At 41.7% G+C, this 18401-nt stretch overlaps 2 protein-coding genes across 3 annotated transcripts in view; one reads left to right on the forward strand and one right to left on the reverse strand.

Moving 5' to 3' along the window:
* Nucleotides 1-18401, reverse strand: part of LOC119661755 (protein gone early) — a 345874-nt gene that overhangs the window by 163801 nt on the left and 163672 nt on the right. The gene's annotated exons all lie outside the window — the stretch shown is intronic.
* Nucleotides 4413-5714, forward strand: LOC119661758. Its single transcript, XM_038071228.1, has 3 exons — nucleotides 4413-4455; nucleotides 4524-5412; nucleotides 5466-5714. Exons 1-3 carry the CDS (start codon nucleotides 4441-4443, stop codon nucleotides 5681-5683), a joined length of 1122 nt encoding a protein of 373 aa, XP_037927156.1. The 5' UTR covers nucleotides 4413-4440; the 3' UTR covers nucleotides 5684-5714.

Below are 18401 nucleotides of genomic sequence, written 5' to 3' on the forward strand. Positions count from 1 at the left end.
ATATACAGTGTGTATTTGAGGAAACCCCCGCACCGATTCCACGGATCTTTGATCCGTCGGTGAAGAATACTGTGTCCATAGCCTTGCAAAACGTCGCCGACCTCCTCTCTGCCCTGGTTGGAAAGTCCACAGCAAAGTTTCTCGTGAAGTTCAGCTTGCGTGTGGCATAGTCCGTGGAGAATACCAGGATTTCCCAAGGCAGGATGTTATTATGGCCGCTGTCCCGCATTCGGATTTACATAGTCTGACGGCCCTGCACAATACAACGTATTTAATGTGGAGTTCTAGATGGAGGAGATGCGGGGGTACATTAAGAGCACCTGTCGGGCAGGACTACAGAACCCCAGTAAAGCCTGCATTCGCGGTTCTTTGAAACCTATTAAGCTTCGTTTTATTGTACTTTTTGCTCAAAGCCTTTAGGTGTGTACATCCAGAGAACCATCCTCGGTCAGAGATCCCATTTCTTTGGAAAGATTCTCTTGCAGGCATAGAAGGCTATTCAGGCCTTCTTAACCTGCAGCTCTATGATCAATCTCGAATTTAGCTTTGGATCCAGGATTACACCCAGATACTTTACAATGAAGGAAAGAACCAATTTTTGTTCATTTAGCCGTGCTAGGTGGTGAATAGCATTAGTTCCGTTTTGGTTAGGTTTATGCCGAGTTAGCTTCTTGCGGCCCACAGGCACAGCTTTTGCATGCTCCTTCCATGATATCACATAATGGAGGGAAACATCCCTGACACTAATATCATTACCCTCAATCTTCACCCCGCTGCTGTCCAATATTTGCAAAATTTCGTCCATCATTATTAACCAAAGCATCGGAAAGATGGCGCCACCCTGGGGCGTAGCTCTGTTCCCATCTCTGGTCCAGTGGTTCCCTCCCAGATCCGACTGGATTTTCCTGATTCTTAGGATGGATATAATCCAATGTGTAAAATACCCCTCCAATCTAATAATGGTCAAGGCTTTCTTGATGGCGTTCATTCGTTGCTGAATAGTGTCCCTATATCCAAGAAACCAGCTAGGGTATACTGCTTGTACTGCAGTGACCGTTCGAACGTACCAATTACGTCGTGGAAAGCGGGTTCTGTGGATTTGCCTTTGAGGTAGGGATGCTGGGACTTAGAGAAAGGCGTTTTCTCTTTAATCGCCCTGAAGTGGATTTCCATGCGACATAGGGTCTTCAACACGAAAGAGGTGAAGTTGATTGGTCGAAGGTCTTTCGCGTACTTAAGGCCACACCCGCCGACTTTCGTTATGAAAATCATTCGTGCATGACTCCAGGATTATGGTACGTATCTCAAAGAGCTGCAGCTCCGGTAAATCTCTCGATGACTAGCATTATGCCATTGTGATACCGAGAGAGTCAGAGAAGCTGTTGATAGGCCAGCCACTTATAATAAAAATCGTTGGCGCAATAACCCATATTGAGTCAGGGCCTTGAAGTCTGTTAGAGCACTTCATTCAAAACCGTAACGGTACACAACAGGATAGCCTGTAGGAGGCAATGTGGTCAGCATTGCGCTCGCCTGAGATTATTACCCTGATTTGACTCAGGTACTAATTTACAGTTGAATCGACTGGTATCCGACGTTAAATCGCAATACAAATTACAATGCCACCAGTGAGATTTGAACCGCGTCCTTACGTACGACAGCCTTGTGCTCTAACCGCTCAGCTATCCGGACACAGCCAGCCGCTTATTACCGATTGGATAGTCTCGCACGGCTGGGGTGGCTGTAAACCCTCCAATCAAGGCTCTAACTCACAGCCCTCCCTGCTGGTGGAAAACGGCGTCTGAACCGGCAGCTCCCAGATTTCAACAGAATATTCCATCTAGGAATTTTCCGACTTTTGAAGAAGCGATGGGCTCCTATGTTCCCTGAACAGAGCATTGCGGATTCGATGATAGCTTCGATGTTCTGACAACAGTCCAACAAGATCGCCTCTTAGCGGTCATGATGACCAACTTGTACTGCTTCGGGCAGTATTTGTATGGCTGCCAATATTTATGCCTGTAGCAAATGTTGAAAAATTTCTTGATCAGCTTCCTGAGGCTGGAGAGATCATCATTCTATCCCATGGTGGCATTGACTTCTTGCTGTATTTAGCAGGGCAGGAGACTTTTAAGGCAGTATAGAACGTCTTTTCCAGAGCCCCGACCTTGACTCAAGTTGATCTTTCATGCCAACTTTGCTAATTACGCACAGGAGAGTTTGTTCTTGATTACTTGACCAACTTTCTCCAGTCGATCATCCTGTGGTCTCTGGAGGGTTTGGACACGTCTGCGGGGAGATATATATAAGGAGGAGTATCAAACTATGATTTATCTCCGCTGTAAGTCGGTTAGTAGGCTGATATCAAGGACCTCCCCCAATCGTCACAGTTTTCCGAGCTGGGGAAATAGAAGGTTGGTGTATTGACCGCGTTACACACCGATAGATTTGTATTAATAATAATAATAATTAAGAAAAATCAAAGAATGGTGCGCCTCTCTCGTTGATTTCCGAGCTGCCCCAAAGCGCATGTCTTGCGTTGGCATCGTAGCCTACCAACAGATTGACCTTCTTTGCTGCAACGGTGGTTGTTAAATGTTATAGTTCTTCGGGCGGAGTTGATCGGTCGTCAGCCATGTAACCGAGGAAATATACACGTTCTCTGCCCCTGTCTGGTCCAGTTTGACCGCGACTAGGTCGCTGGAACTCGGACATTTTTTTCTGATTGCTCTGAACGTGTTAGGGTTCAATCTAATATTGGAGAAGCGTTTGTATAGGTGGAAGATATATCGTTTTATAAAACTTTAAAGCTCTTTCATATATGGACACACCTATGGCATTGTTGAAAACATTATTTTTGGAGGGAAGCAGGAGCGGGTCGAGTTTTGATGGATCAGAATCGATTCGGAATGCATTTTTTTGATAATATCTACTTAGGTTCTGGGCGTTTCGTCCATAATGCAAGTCAAATGCGAATGAACATTTTTCAGTTTTTGACTAGAGGCATCCTCTTTGGATTAGTCCCAAGAGTGTGAGTAGTATAGGAATTGTGACCTATTTTTATTTTCGATTAAATGATGCAGAAATGCCTGGAACGTCTGATGTTGAGAACGTTCTAAAAATTTTTTGTAAAGATATTTCTTTCTTGGACATCAGTGATGTTGTTAACTATGGTGATATTCATCGCGGCTACGGTGCTGCTTGGGTTTGTTCGAAAAATATAGGGTAACCGTTGCCTTACTACTAAATGACCACATGTATGCTTATGGACTATAGGCCCTATATTGGTTTGCAGATCGTATATATTATACATGTATATTGAGTGGTTCTTTGAAAGGGTGAAAGCTCAATAGACGAATTATGAGATGCACAATATATTTGGAAAATCAAAATTATGCGAATTTTTAATCCAGCGTACTTCTTGCATAGCAAATTACTTTTTCATGAATTGTTGAGACTGCTCATCTTTGGTTTCAGTTCAAATTAAAAATGAAATTTAATCTTATTTGATTAAAAGATATATTTGAGATTTGTAGAACTTTCTGGTTTATTCTGCAGACATATTTATGGCTGTTTTATCCGCCCTCGCAATCCTTAAATACATTTTCATTAATATTTTACAGAGTGGAACCGCTTGAGGCATAGAGCATATCAACATGCTCCGTAAAAATTTGATGAACAGTGACAATATTAACGCTATAAAGACCGCAGATACGAATTTCCAGGCTTACTAAGTTTCATAGGCGCCGTTGGTTTTACTCCAAAGCATACTTTAGTTTACCAAAATCGTAAATCAATCCGGATATTCCAGATGAGGTCAAAAGTCCCGCACATTTCGTTACAAAAAGTTAATGAACTCAACTACAAACAATTTTTGCCCAAAGTGTGGGTAATCGGTCAAGCCAGACTCTTTTGGTCAGTCGTAAAATTCACAAGTTAATTAAATACATGAATTAATGACAATAATTATTAGACGTGGTGCAAGATGATTCTAAGAGAATCAAATATTCTTCAAAATCAGACGAACTTGAGGTGATAATCTTTCCTTGGCCTAAATCAAAAGTTTGACCGCTCCAATTAAATGTGTGGAGACGTTTTAATTACTGCTCTTGAAACTAGCCCATCGCAAAAGAACCACCCGCCTCACGAATACGTCTAGCACCTGAGTGTACTCCTTTAAAGACTTTTTTACGACCTCCAAATTTTGCATTGCAAGTTACTTTACGGCACACACATGATGATGGTTAGAATAAGAAGTTGTTAGTGTTCTGGTCTACGTAGGAATATTCCAATTTCTGGAACTATTTTGACAACGAATTTGATGAACTATTAAAATGATTTGAATCTCTTCCAGAAGTTTTTCTGGTATAAAAGCAGAATTTCTCCAATGAGCCCTCAGTTTCTGAAGCAGATCAGAGTCAAGCAGTGAAGAAGAGCAAAATGAAGAAGGTTTTTGTAAGTTACAGCTTCGGATTACCTTTTACCTGTGCCGGTTTAATGCGCTTTTATTTTAACTTCCGCAGGTCTTTCTATGTCTACTAGGAGTAGCCGTTTCCAAGCCCGGATTCCGATTTGGTACACGATACGGAAACGCAAAAGCACTTAATTACATCCCAGCTAGCATTGTATCCTCGACGCCAACTCCTTACAAATTTTCAAACTTATTTGGAAATACATTTACCCCGACTCCAGCGCCAACTTTTATTCGTGCAACTCCTTCACCATTTTTCATTCGTGCAACGTCTTCCCCAAGTTACATCCGTGCTACATCAAAACCCCAGCTTCTGCAATATGTAGCTCCAAATATCTACTTCTCACCAAATCGTCAACAGCAGCAACCACCACGTATAAGTGACACTCTTTTTGCTGCCCCGCTTGAACAAGGCTTCATCAGCTCTACTGCATCGCCACCACTCCTAGGAATCGGAGGAGGAGCAAGCTTTGGAACCACTGTTTCACCACCAATAAATGTACTTCCTGTGGACAACGTCAATGCTAACCCAATTCCTGTAGAAGTAAGCAACATTGGCGATGGAGGAATCAACACCGTGGAAAATAATGTTTTTGAAGTCCCCGTTGATGAAGCAGAGATCACCAAACACTTTTATATTCACTCGGCCCCCGAAGAACCTGAAGAAGTTGTACACAAGCATTTCACCATTGGCAAGCCACAGAAGGCTTACAGGGTCGTCTTCATCAAGGCTCCAGCATCGAACGCACAGGCCAGCATTTCAGCTTCATTTGCTCCTAAGGAGGAGAAGACTGTGATTTACGTATTAAGCAAGAAGCCTAATCATGTTGAAATCAAGGACGTTGTCACTCCACCACCGACCGAACCAAGTAAACCAGAGGTCATCTTTGTTAAGTATAAGACAAACGAAGAAGCAATTCATGCACAACAGTCAATTCAAGGTATGTTTTGCGAAAATGTTAAAGGAAGTGACTTTCATGATATTTCGTTCTAGCTCAATATGATCAGCTCGGCGGATCAAGCCAAGTATCGAATGAAGGTGTTGCACCAATCACCTCTGTTGTTGGCGTTCTTGATCAGTCTGATCAAAACAACCAGAATGAAGTTTTGGCAGATCCCATAGTGGCCGTTACACCAACTCCAGCATCCGCTAGTGGAATTTATCCTTTGAATCAGAATTACAAAGTCTTAGCAGCCAGAAGTGTTGAATAAATCGTGCATATGTTGGAAACATGTAATCCACATATATGAATAAATCTTTTGGAGTATTTTATCTGTAAATTAGTGATTTCATGATTTCCTTAATGATCGTTGACTTGTGGAAAATTGGTTGACCGGCTGGACTTAATAGTAGGCAAAGTAACTTCGAAGGATTTGGTATTGTATTGTTAATATTGGCTAGAATCTCTAGAATAGTGTAGGAGAAAAACGTGCAAGCTAAAGCTAAACGCAACTTTGCCAGCGTGTAATGAAATTTCAGAGAAGTCAGTGGGCATCCGGGGGGAAATAAGAGAGTTTTAGGGTTTTTGCATCACAAATCTCCCCCCCAAGTTTTCCCCAATCCCGGTTGAAGAGTAAATGCCAGCGTCTAAGCCAGTCTATCGATAATGGTTGATATATTGTAATTTCTCTCCATCTACAGCTAATTCACTGGTATAGTATCATCCCAAGTCAAAAAGGAGTTCCCGATTAGGAAGCATTCGGTGATAATATTCTTTGCTTGTTCCACAAGCATATAGGTGGGCCATTATAGCAGCCCCTTCGGCAACCTCAGCTCCCGCGGCGGGTGTTCAAGTCGCGATACCATCTTTTTAATATAGTGAAAGCCTAATGATTCTCTTGATTTTTACTCTGAATAAACTCTGGTCTTCATTCACCTACGGATTAATGCTATTCTTATTACTAGTCCGCCCCAGCCTCTTCAAACGGCAAAGTCGCTTTGTAGAGAAGATCGTGTCGGTAGCATAGATCCATTTTATCTGGGAAATTTTATATTCCATGAGTGCAAGATTGGCGCTAGTCGCTCAGGGAAGGAATTGTCCGACGAAGACGGTTTCCGATACAATAGATGACAGCACCCTACGTATAGGAGTTAAGTCATAAAAACAGCACTACTATCGTGCTAGGAGAGACATCATCTTGTGCAACATTCGAATTTGGGATACGAGTTATTTTAAGCAATGTACTGCCGATGGTCGGATTTGTCCAGTCTTCATGGATCTGTGAATATCCTTGCCTCAAATGAACTCCAGATGGGATATTAACCACTTAGGACCTTTCGATCAGTCTTTTAAGATTTGGATCATGAGGCTAGCTAATTTCATTCACTTATAACCTGGAAAGAAATACCAATACCAATAAATAAATATGGCTTTCCAAACATTCCACCCGGCCAAAAACGGTTCCAAGGCCATTTCAGAATGGAGAGGAGTGACTTTAGTCTGAGTTGTCTTGGGGCCGAATTAATAGTATTTGCTATAAATCCATTGCATCTTTGCCCTACTGAGACAATCTTGACGTAGGAATTAAAAAGCCACTCAAAGTATTCCCGGCTCTTCCTAAAAGTCGACTTAAAGAAACAGACAGACAGGCTAGCAACCTTCAGGTTTTGAAACGTTGTTGCTGACGACACGTTATCCATGTTTCAGATAGGCATGGACTTATCGGTTGAGACCTCTCGCTACCGTATCAGGACACGAGTAGGTTTTCAGAATGTGAGTACCCTCTTCGAGAATGGTATCGGGGGCCCCAAGAATCCTCGCTAAGTGTGATTTTCATCAAAGGGTGGTCAAAGGAGGGTATAGGTCCCAGGGCGAAACATGGGTTGGTACCCACGATTGAGCATAAAACCTGGGAAACGCCTGCTGAACCAACACCAACAGCTCTACTATGATATATAATAATAATCGTTGGCGCAACAATCCATATTGGATCAGGGCCTTGAAATGTGTTAGAGCACTTCATTCAAGCCCGTAACGGTACACTAGGAGGCAATGTGGTCAGCATTGCGCTTGCCCGAGATTATTCCCCTGATTTGACTCAGGTACCCATTCACAGCTGAGTCGACTGGTATTCGACGTCAAATCATGATGCAAATTCCACTGCCACCAGTGAGATTGGAACCGCGACCTTCAGTATGACAGCCTAGTGCTCTAACCACTGAGCTATCCAGACACACAGCTCTATCACCAAACCCTATCTCCACCTCCATGTGATAACCGCTGAGAACTCTTTCTTAACGAAAAGCTGCTGACGGAGAAGGATGAAGGCGAATCTCCCGTGCCTAAAAACGGGACAAATTGTACCAACTGGGCCTTCAGGTTAAGGGTTGGGTAGGGCTGACAACTCTACACGGAAACCCGAAGTTACGAAGGCACAACAGGAGCCTCGGACTGGATTGACAATACAACGACCAACCCGGCAACGACAACCGAATAACGATTTGCGCATTTTCTCATGGAACGTGTGCTGCCTGTACAGAGATGAAGCTGCCAAGAAGCTAGCCGATACCCTGTTCTAATATATGGCTGATGTAACAGCGTTAAAGAAGATGCGTTGGATGGGGACAGGTTTCCTCGAGAAGAGTCACTACACCATATATTATAGCGGCCAGCCAGTAAACCATGTGCTTGGAGTGGTTTCGTAGTCAGCCAAAAAATGAAACCTGCTGTTATCGGCTTTGAAAACATAAGCGGCCTATGCACTCTGCGTCAGCGAGGCAAATTTAGAAATATAAGCCCCATTAAGATTCACGCCCCTACAGGGGAGACTGCAGAGTTGGAGAAGGATACCTTCTACGAGGCAGTAGGACAAACCCTCGAAGCTTGTCCCAAATATGACATCAAAATTAAACTTGGGGATTTTAACAGCCAAGTAGGGAAGGAGTAGGTGATACGTTGGCTCCCATAGCTTACATAAAAATACAAATGATAACGGACTGCGGATTATTCAATTAGCAGTGTCACACAAAATGGTTTTTGGAAGTACCTGGTTTGCGCGGAAAGCGGTCCACAAACACACGTGGGTCTCTCCAGACGGGACCACTTTCAACCAAATGGACCACGTGTTGGTCGAACGCCGCCACCTCTCAGCCTTGATGAATGTCAGAACTTATAGGGGGGCCAATATAGGCTCGGATCACTATCTCGTTGGCATGGTGTTCCGAGCTCGAATAGCAATACCACCTAGAATACCCTCTGACAATCAGATGAGAGTTAACACTGAAGCCATCGATAACCTCTTTAAGTACACCCAACTACTGGCCTACTGACGATATCGACATCATGGAAAGAACGGCTCGAGACATACAAACCGCCTTCATCCAGATCGGGCAGGCGACGCGAGATCTTGGGCTATACACAACAATGAAGGCAAGATAAAGTATATGGTGGTAACATCAACACTAAAAACAAGCCAACCAACAACATCAAACCGCACTGGTCAAACGGGAAGAATAAAGATGGGATATTACAACTTTGAGACCGTTGATAATTTTTCCTATCTAGGGTCGAAAATCACAGCCGATAACAGCTACGATGATGAAATCCGCGCACGGTTGTTGGCAGCCAGCAGAGCCTATTTCAGCTTACAAAAACTGTTTCGCTCGAAACGTCTCACCAAAGCTCCAAAGCTTGTACTGTACAAGACAATGATCTTGCCGGTCCTCAAGTATTCCTCGGAGACCTGGGTTCTTAGTGAAAAAAACTACGAAATCTTGGCCGCGTTCGAGAGAACAATCCCCCAAAGAATTTTTGGCCCCCTACATGAGGATGGCCGGTTCCGCAGCCTACATAACGACGAAATCTATGAACGATACCATGATCATCTGGTTGTGGAAAAAAAAACCGGCTCAATAGGCTACGGTGGGCGGGTCACTTTATCGGTATGGATGAGGATGGGCCAGCCCGGAAAGTCTATAAGAGTAATATCTATGGTAGAAAAAGAAGACGAGGCAGACTCTGCCTGAGATGGAGCGATGGCGTAGGTCAGGACGCCAGACGCCAGGGATATCCAATCGGTGGACCTCGATGCAAAACGGGGATGTTTGGAGTCCCTTTTTAAGGCAGGCCTAGATCGGATACCGGTTGTTGCGCCGTTGATGATGATGATACGATGGGACTTGGTCATTGTGCTATTTTATTTCCGGAAAGCCTGATGGAAGTAACCGTGAATTCGGTGTTAGAATAATCCTTACGGAAAATGCAATGCGCGCTGTAATTGCTTCTGGGCCGGTCGAATAGGACACTGACTGCGAGATTCTTGTTCAGAATGAGGAATATTTCAATAGTACAATATTATGCACCAACTGAGGCTTTCGAAATAGAGGAGGAGGGTACATAAAGGACCATGTGATGGGAAACATGGTGGCGATCATGACGATATTGAGGTTATATCTGCAGCTTCCACCGTTTCATTTTTTGTGGCACATTGCTCGAACATAGAGTTTGCCATAAGTTCAGTGGGGTTTCATTTGATCGGCACCGTGCAAGCAATAAGATTGACCACATTGCGTTGTAAGCCGTCTTTTAGGTGTGTGTAGCAAAAGAGGCGCTGATATCAGCCGTGAAAAGGATTATCTGCTAATAGTCAGTTCCTTGCGCTTGCATTTTGCTTCCACATCCAACCGAAGGTTTAGATAGCTTCGACCCCTCAATTTAAATACCGACCGATTATATAATGTAGCTGATTGGATGACAGATACCTTAAGTAGTCGGCCTCAGAATAGTGATGATAAAAAACCCTTTTTCCTCGGGCGCTACCCAGGTCGTCCGCCAAGTCTCGAAGGGGTGTCACGATATTTGCGGAATCATGGAAACGGATTGATGGATAACAAAGATTGAGTACTCGATTGATCGCTTCGAGTGGTGACGGGAATGATGCACTCAGGTTTCTAGACTGTGAGACATTTTTGGAAGTTCACAACGCTGAACAAAAGAAAATTTATTACTGCGCTGGTTGTAAAAAGACGAGCTCTCCCAAATAGCAATATTTCAGAACTAAATACCGGGTCACAAAAGAACTTGCAACGTCACCGTTCTTTCACAAAGTCATGGATCTTGAGTAAATGGCACAGGATTTGGAGAAGGAGGCAAAGACAGTTAGACTGAAGATTAACGCCAACCAAATCAAGGTACTCGGCCTGCCTGATCATTTCACTTTTCCTACTTGCCTTAATAAGTACAGCAACTTTATTAACTTTGTAGTGTTGTTTGATCCGCTTTCATCTGGAAATGCAGCTATCTCAACACCAATATCAAGTAGAGATTTTTCCGGACCAATGTTCTCTCTTTTCTGTTGCATGGAAATTGACATGCTTTCGTTAGCACTTGTCTCCGCGCTGTCATCGGAGTACTTTGACTTGACGAAATCGCGAACAGTGACCTAAGCTAGCGTATGGACTATGTACCGATAGGCGTGTTAATGAGAAGGTAAAAGTGGCGGTGAATACGTCACACTTTAAGAAAGAGCGAAAACTCCATCGCTGGTTTACATCATGCAATAGAATCTATTACCCTAGAATGGTCGACCAGTGGGTCGTTCTAGAGAGCCACGACGCAGAACTACAGAAGAGGAGTGTAGTCTTCTCGGGAAGATCTGAAAAGAGTTGCAACGTTGGCACATAGGCAATGAACAATGTGAGTAGCCGCCTTCGGTCACGTTGGTCCACAGAGTAGAGAAGTGAGGCAGTGTCTGAAGAGTTGTTTCTGCCCGTGACCAATTTTTGAATTACTTACCCAGACAATGTCAGTTGTTCATTGAAATCAGAAATCTTCAACTGTTTACTAGTTTGCAACTGCAACTTTGCAAAACTCTCATTTCATAGGTGGAGGCTCAGTACACTATATGCGAAATGATTTACATTAATTTGATGTATATGTATATTCTACAATGGCTTTAGATCTAACATTATTAATAATAGTAGAATCTCCACAAAACTTGTAGCATTGTCACTAATATATTTATATATTAAGTTTATTTAAGCAGACACCGGGATAAAGGGTATTTTGAGGTCTAAACGGCATATAGAGGCATCATCATATTTTTTTTTTATTTTCCGCTGAGCACTTTTCGGCCCTTTTATTACAAAGGTTAGAAATAGGACCTACTTGGGAAAGGACTAATTGGAACTTCTTATTTGATAAACCCATGACCATATTCGATCAAAGAAAAGAAGCTTATAGAATTTCTATACACTATACACCCCATGGAACTTCTATATTCGGAGTCAACTAATTAAAATAACACTTTTTGCTAAATTACCTTGCTCGTAAATTAGATATCAATATCCAAATCTGGATGTCGTTTGACAAATGAAAAGAAATTCAGTTGAATTCGACTTCACTATTAGTTTGGATTTATTTGTGTCTGTAACGAAAAATAACGCCCACAATATGTTTAATAGCTATGGGCATTAGCTGAAGATACTATTTTCCGTGGTCTTCAATATTAAAATATGTGTGGATATAAAATGATTAATGAGATTCGAATATCGAAGCGCTATATTAGATTTTCCCATTAATGCACCTCAATTCTGACACTTGATTATGGTCATAATTAAGTTGACATCAGCTTTAATCGACGGTATTTGTATCCTACAAAGAAATCGAGACAAGAACGTGCCGAAATTATGAAAATTTTTCATTACAAATTGTTCATATTGGAAGTAAATTTTCGTCTTAGGAGCTTGTGAATAAAGAAAAATTTGGACCTATGAACACCATAACATATGTATATCTGAAGCAATATACGTGTGGTAGCATTTTACATATTCGTTCATGTACCACTGGTAGGACGCTAAACGGGTGGCCGTTAGCTTCCTCGTCGCATTCTGCTTCTCCGGCTTCGGCTCTCTTCAGCAACACAAAATTCTAAACAGTTTTTGCTCAATAAAAATATCCTTATGAAAATGCGACACATCCAGGCAGATGCTAATGATACATCGGCATTAAATTATTGACATGCATGTTAATTCAATTTAAAAAAAACGAAAATACCCGGATCTGCCATACGCGGCTCGTTTAAATTAAAAATTCATCAAAATTCATCGTAGGATATATGTAATATACTGCCTAGTAATTAAATCGCCATGTTATTTACATAGTATGCTGGTCGTAAGTCCAGGTGGTGAAGGAACAGCATTTGAGGCAACGTATTTTCTAAAATCTTCAGTAAAACCAAAATAAAGTGATGAGATAAAAAAAAAAGTTGGAGTTATTCCACTATGCTAAGTCCTACCTGATCTTTCTTGGTGATGGGTTCCACGACAGGCCGAACAAGAAAATGCATCCGATGTCGTTCAAAACAAAATGAACGCGTTAAGTCCTAAGTCTCGGAAAAATGCTAGGACATTCACTTCAATTGACGCGGCAGGATGGCCTCGGCCCTGTCGAGAAATAGGCGACGCATGGACGCATGGACAAATACGTGTTTCCACGCTAAATATTGGCATCTTCACTGGAAAGACCGAGGAATCGCAAGAGTATTTCGGAAAGGTCGCATTCATATTTGCACTATACAAGGAGCCCGATGGTCTGGTTCCAAAAGCTGCGACTTAGAACACGAACGCGTTAAAATATTGGCGCCTTCATTGGAAAGACCGAGGAATCGCAAGAACACTTCGGAAAAGGCGCATTAGATATTGGCGATTTCTTGAGAAAAAAGAAGAAATGATCTCTCTTACGCGATTATCAAACTTTACGAATGTAGGAGAATCGTGGAACCAAGTTAAAGACATAAAGCGGCCTATGCACCCTTCGGGGTCACCAAGGCAGGTAAGCGGTTCACCAACCGAGGCACTTGGCTTTGGAATGACAATGTTGAAATGAAGGTGCGTAAAAGGAAAAGCTTCTACCACAAGTTTCTCGACGATAAAATGCTGGACAATCCTGGATATTGCCAATATTACAAAAATGCCAGCCGGGAAGCGAAGAAAGCGATCGCTGTTACCCGAGCGGACCATTGCAAAAATCTTCACGATAAACTGGACACTCGGGATGGTGAGAGAGATCTATATCGACTTTTTAAAAGCCGAGAGGAACATAGGATACGGAGCACTTCTGATGCGTTAATGACAAGAACAATACTTTGCTTACCGACCGATAAGCCGTGACGGATAGATGGCGAGAACATTTTTCGTTCATCCTCCACTTTCACAATCATTGCCGACATTAGGAGCAATTCCACCTGTCAGGTTGAAGTCGAGGAAGCAACAAAACAAATGAAACCAGGGAAAGCCACAGGACCAGATGACAATGCAACTGGGCTCTGGAAAGCTCTCTGGGACCCAACACTGTAGCTCAGTGAATTCTTCAATCGGGTTATTGGGAAAAGTAGAATACCATCCAGCAAGGCAAGGAAGTACCACAATTTGGAAAAAGAATTACCGTCCGATCCGATTGCCGTGCAATGAAGATTTTTGAATGCATTCTTGACAAACGTATTCTCGAAATCATTTAAATACCGTGAATCAAACCGGGTTTGTCGAGAAATGTACTACAGATGCCGTAAACCCTGTGCGGTTACTGATGGAGGAACATTGTGAGAAACGCCCTTTTTACATTGCATTTGTTGATGTGGAGAAAGCGTTTGACCGTGTGTTACACAAGCCCATAAGGTATGCTTTACGACAACACCTAGTACCGCAAGAGCTCGTGCGTTGGGTTCAATTGTTCTACCATGATTCGAAAAGTAAAGTCCAAATTGTGGCGGGTTTCAAAACCGCTTCGTGTCCATGTCGGTGCTCATCAGGGAAGCGCTCCCTGACCGCTCTTCTCTGTTCTTGTTATCCACACTGTTACACGGGGAAAGCAACGTTAAGCGAGGTATACACTGTTTTATGCAAATGATATTTTCCTAGCGTCTAATGGCATCTCGAGAAACTTGTCCAAAAATGGAATGATTGCCTCATGCAACACAGTCTTAAATTGAATCTGAATAAAATTGAATTTTTGACGACCGATCCCCATGAAACACAATCACTGTAAATGGCAGTGACCTGCCAGAACTGAGCAATTTAAATATATCGGGTCAATGACGTCAGCCAATAAAGAACTGCGTTGTGAAATTGCTTCACGCATTAGCGCAATCTGGATGAAGTGTCGTTCCACAATTGATATTCTTTGTGATCGATATGGGGTTGCACGTGGAAAAATTGCGAGAGAGGCGTCTTCGATGGTATGGTCACGTAATTCGCACTAACGAGAATTCACTCGCGAAAATTGGTCTGAACATCGAAGTCGATGGTAAACGACCAAAAGGACGACTGAAACAACGATCGCTTGCTACATCTGATATGGATTTGAAACCCTCTGGAAAATTGTGGGCGAGGGAATCATTTTTGCGAATTAGTTAGCCGTTTAGGTATACGAGTTTGTCAATACGGTCATTAATCGCTACCATCCACAACCGATTACTTCCCGAAACTACTGCGAAAAAATTCAAGAGCAAGTTCAACAAGGACAAACTTTTGCGAAATATAAATGAGTCTATTTCCAAACAAACTCTCATTCGCTTTGCTGTCCATGAACTGTCTTCCACAGAATGTTCACTTATCGACACATAGTCGAGATATTTGAAGTCAAATATTTCGGAAGTCAGTTTTGGAGAAAAAACAAAGGTTTTGTACGTGCATTTTCTAGAGTTATAATTATTTGGTTAGTTTTACTTTAAACAGAAAAGTGGGTGTTTTGTGCAGCCTCTCTTTTACGTAGCTACTTTTCGACGTGTGCGCATAAGAGTTTTTTTTCCGATATAAATCCGGGTTCCGAGGTGGCTGGGCAAGAGTCCTTTTGACATTATAGGGGACCCATTCCTTAACGACCACCTTATTGTACTGATCTAACATAATATCAGATGGCAAGCCCAATATAGCAACCGTAGCTGCTGTGGTATGCCAAGTTAACCTATTTTAGTGACCTTTTCTTGGATTATTAGAGTAATCCTGATCCTTTAGACGCACCCCACATCATAATAATGGCACTACCATGCTTAACTGTTGACGATCTTCTAAGGCAGTGAACACCTTTCTCCACACCAATTGCAGGCGATAGGAACCAAAAATGTTCCAAAAAATAATGGTTTTCCAAAGCTCTTTTTTCTTATTAAATAACTCTTGAACATATTTAATTCGCTCTTAAGGTTTTGTGTCTGTCTGTCCGCCGGTGCACCTGTCCGCCTGTCTGCCACACCCGGTTTACTCGGAAACGACTGAATGGATTGTCACGAAATTTGCTGAGAGTATGTGGTCTGTGTGTCCCTTTACATCCAGTGAGTGGCGTCGTTTTAGGTTGAGTTTGAAGGGGAGCTCCCTGTACATTCGAAAGGGGTTTGTAAATTTTTCTACTCCCAAGGAACCCCGTGCGTTCTATTATATAATCTTCCACTCTCTTCTGTATGGTCTTGCATAATTTTTTTACCTAGTCAACGTCGTTTCAAATCCCAGAACAGTTTTTTTCCGGACCATCGCCCAAAAAGGGACAAGCTGTTTTTTATCGAAAAGCCAGTCACATTACACTTTATGAAAAGACATTATCAAAGTAATAAAAATGATGTGAAGTAAAAAAGGAAAAATGTTTTCAACAATTAGATGCATTTTTCCACCAGCCTGACAAAAGGCAACAGATATTACACCCCCGATTTCACTCCTTACACTTTCTCTAAAATTGTTGAGGGGTGCACCACAGATAGCCTTTAAACTACTTCAGAGGACCAACCTTTCAGCCTGAGCAGTACACATATCTGAATAATGTTAAAATAATGTGTGTTGAGTCGGAACTAAGCAATCTAAATCGATTTATTAAAAAACTTCAAGGATGACTGACCAATTCTTTCCTGTTGCACAGGAAATCATTTGCAATATTTTTATACGCAGAATAATAGTTGATATTATAATCATTTTACTACTCTCCGGAAATGCATACACGTATGTATATATACAGTGTACCACATAGTATATTCGGAAAACAAGCCATATTTAGTCCAGTTGCTACTTTTTATAACTCTCCTAATTTATTTATGGATCATTTGTATGAAATGTTGTGGGGCGACCTTGCCTATCGCTCCATAAAAAGTATATGTTCACATGGGAAATGGAGGAGGACCTCATTAGTCTGGAGTCAGGCTAGTGACCATTTAAATACTTGCGAGTATGTTGCTTTCTACTAATGAGCAATTGGCTACCGTAGTTGTAATTAACATTTCTATCTAATTATTTAGAATTTTATGCACTTTTATTTTGGGAACGAAGTGGATCATTTAAGGGTACAAATATATTCCAAACTCCAGTTCGACCAGAAATTGTCTTCAAGAGAGCCACAGCATTCAAATGAGCAGTTCGTCGAGAATTACTTCACATGCATAACAGACATAAAGCAAGAATACGAGTTTTGGTTCTCGAATTGCATCGTCAAATAACTTGTTATGCACATTTACGAATGTTTTTAGGTTTCACGGTTAAATCAGCAGTTTTTATGGGTAAGGAATATAGTGGTCGGAATTGATATCTTTTGCTAACACCAAACCTGTAACCACACCTCTTGGTGTGGATACCCCATCGTGTGGGCATAGCGAAATTCATAGCACCCAGGTGAACTAGGAGTATCTATCATCTTAATTTGTTCTCTGCCCACTTATCGGAAATTCCAGAAACTCCCAAAATCTCAGAGTTTGCTAAACCCTTATAACCACATTTGATCCCCATGAGCAATAGCACTTTTACAATTCATTTTACCGAGAACAAGCTGTAGTTTATGTGTGGTTTATTGCAGAATGCGGCGTCATAGAAAGATCTTTAATCTCCAATTTCGCTGATTGTGTGTTCACCCCAGTGTCAGTAGTTTTATTGCAAATAAAATCCAAGCTGCTAGTTAGATCCACAGGCAGATTTGTGCAAGAAGATGAAACCACATACGCAGGGGTTATTGACTACTTACACCGCCAACCACTGTGACTTTTGATGGATGAGCCTAGTTTCAGCAAAGCACAATACCTTTGCAGATAGAAGCGATAAAATGTGGCCTTGGCAAACCGATTCCACTTATAATTAAATAATGGAGCATAGCTAACCACAAGGTCATTGCCGGTTCACTGAGAAACTATCATATTAAGGATTTTTTGCTGTAACTGGAGAAAAAACTATCTGCATTGAAGCATGCACATCTGTCGATAAATGTTTTTTTTTTTTTTGATTATTAATATTTCTGGGCAGACCATGACTTAGTTATTTTTGGTTTGAACTTTCTTAATGCATTCAGAAATCGATTAGTATACATATGTACCGCGATGAGTTTTCGATGTTGTTTCGCATTTATAACAAAAAGCGCAACCATGTAAGACAAGTGGAAGAAATTAATTAATTTAGTATAACACCCTGGTTTCGACATAACATGGATAGTTGCGAAACGATAATCCCATCAGTAAAAGATAAATGAATCGCTTCAATCAGTTTGTGGTGTTTACCAAACACCATTAAATGAAATAAGAAAAAGATAAGGGAGAAGGCGGTGTAATTTAAGTGGTCAAGAAATGTATAGATATCTGAAGGAGATGGGATGGCCTATATAGTGCGTTTAGTAACTGACATAATTTTCAATACAGAAGTTAACCCATTAAAATGATGGTCGTTTTCACTAGCGGCTTGCTTACAGCCACTTACGTGTTAATGAAGTTGACTGTGCTCCAGCAACCTTTAGGTCTTTTCGAGGAGCTTACACTCCACAACTGTTCTGCGGCACGTGTTTCAAACTACTCGTCAGTCACTCTTTATTCTCCCTGGGTCAGAGTATCCCGATCATGCGCCGAAGACAGCTGTTAACGAAGGTTGATGCTTAAAAGTATCAGTCTCAGATACTTTCTCTATAACAGTTGGGCTGAGAATTAGGCTAATATAAAAAAAATATTTTTGATAAACTTTGGCGATACAACGATTATAGCG

Source organism: Hermetia illucens, chromosome 1, assembly GCF_905115235.1.
Source record: "Hermetia illucens chromosome 1, iHerIll2.2.curated.20191125, whole genome shotgun sequence".
Taxonomy (NCBI): Eukaryota; Metazoa; Arthropoda; class Insecta; order Diptera; family Stratiomyidae; genus Hermetia; species Hermetia illucens.

Excerpts from the sequence above, each read along its gene's own strand:
- LOC119661758 (XM_038071228.1), top strand. Across the intron at positions 5,413-5,465 it reads TGCACAACAGTCAATTCAAG|CTCAATATGATCAGCTCGGC; the intron begins GTATGTTTTGCG and ends ATTTCGTTCTAG.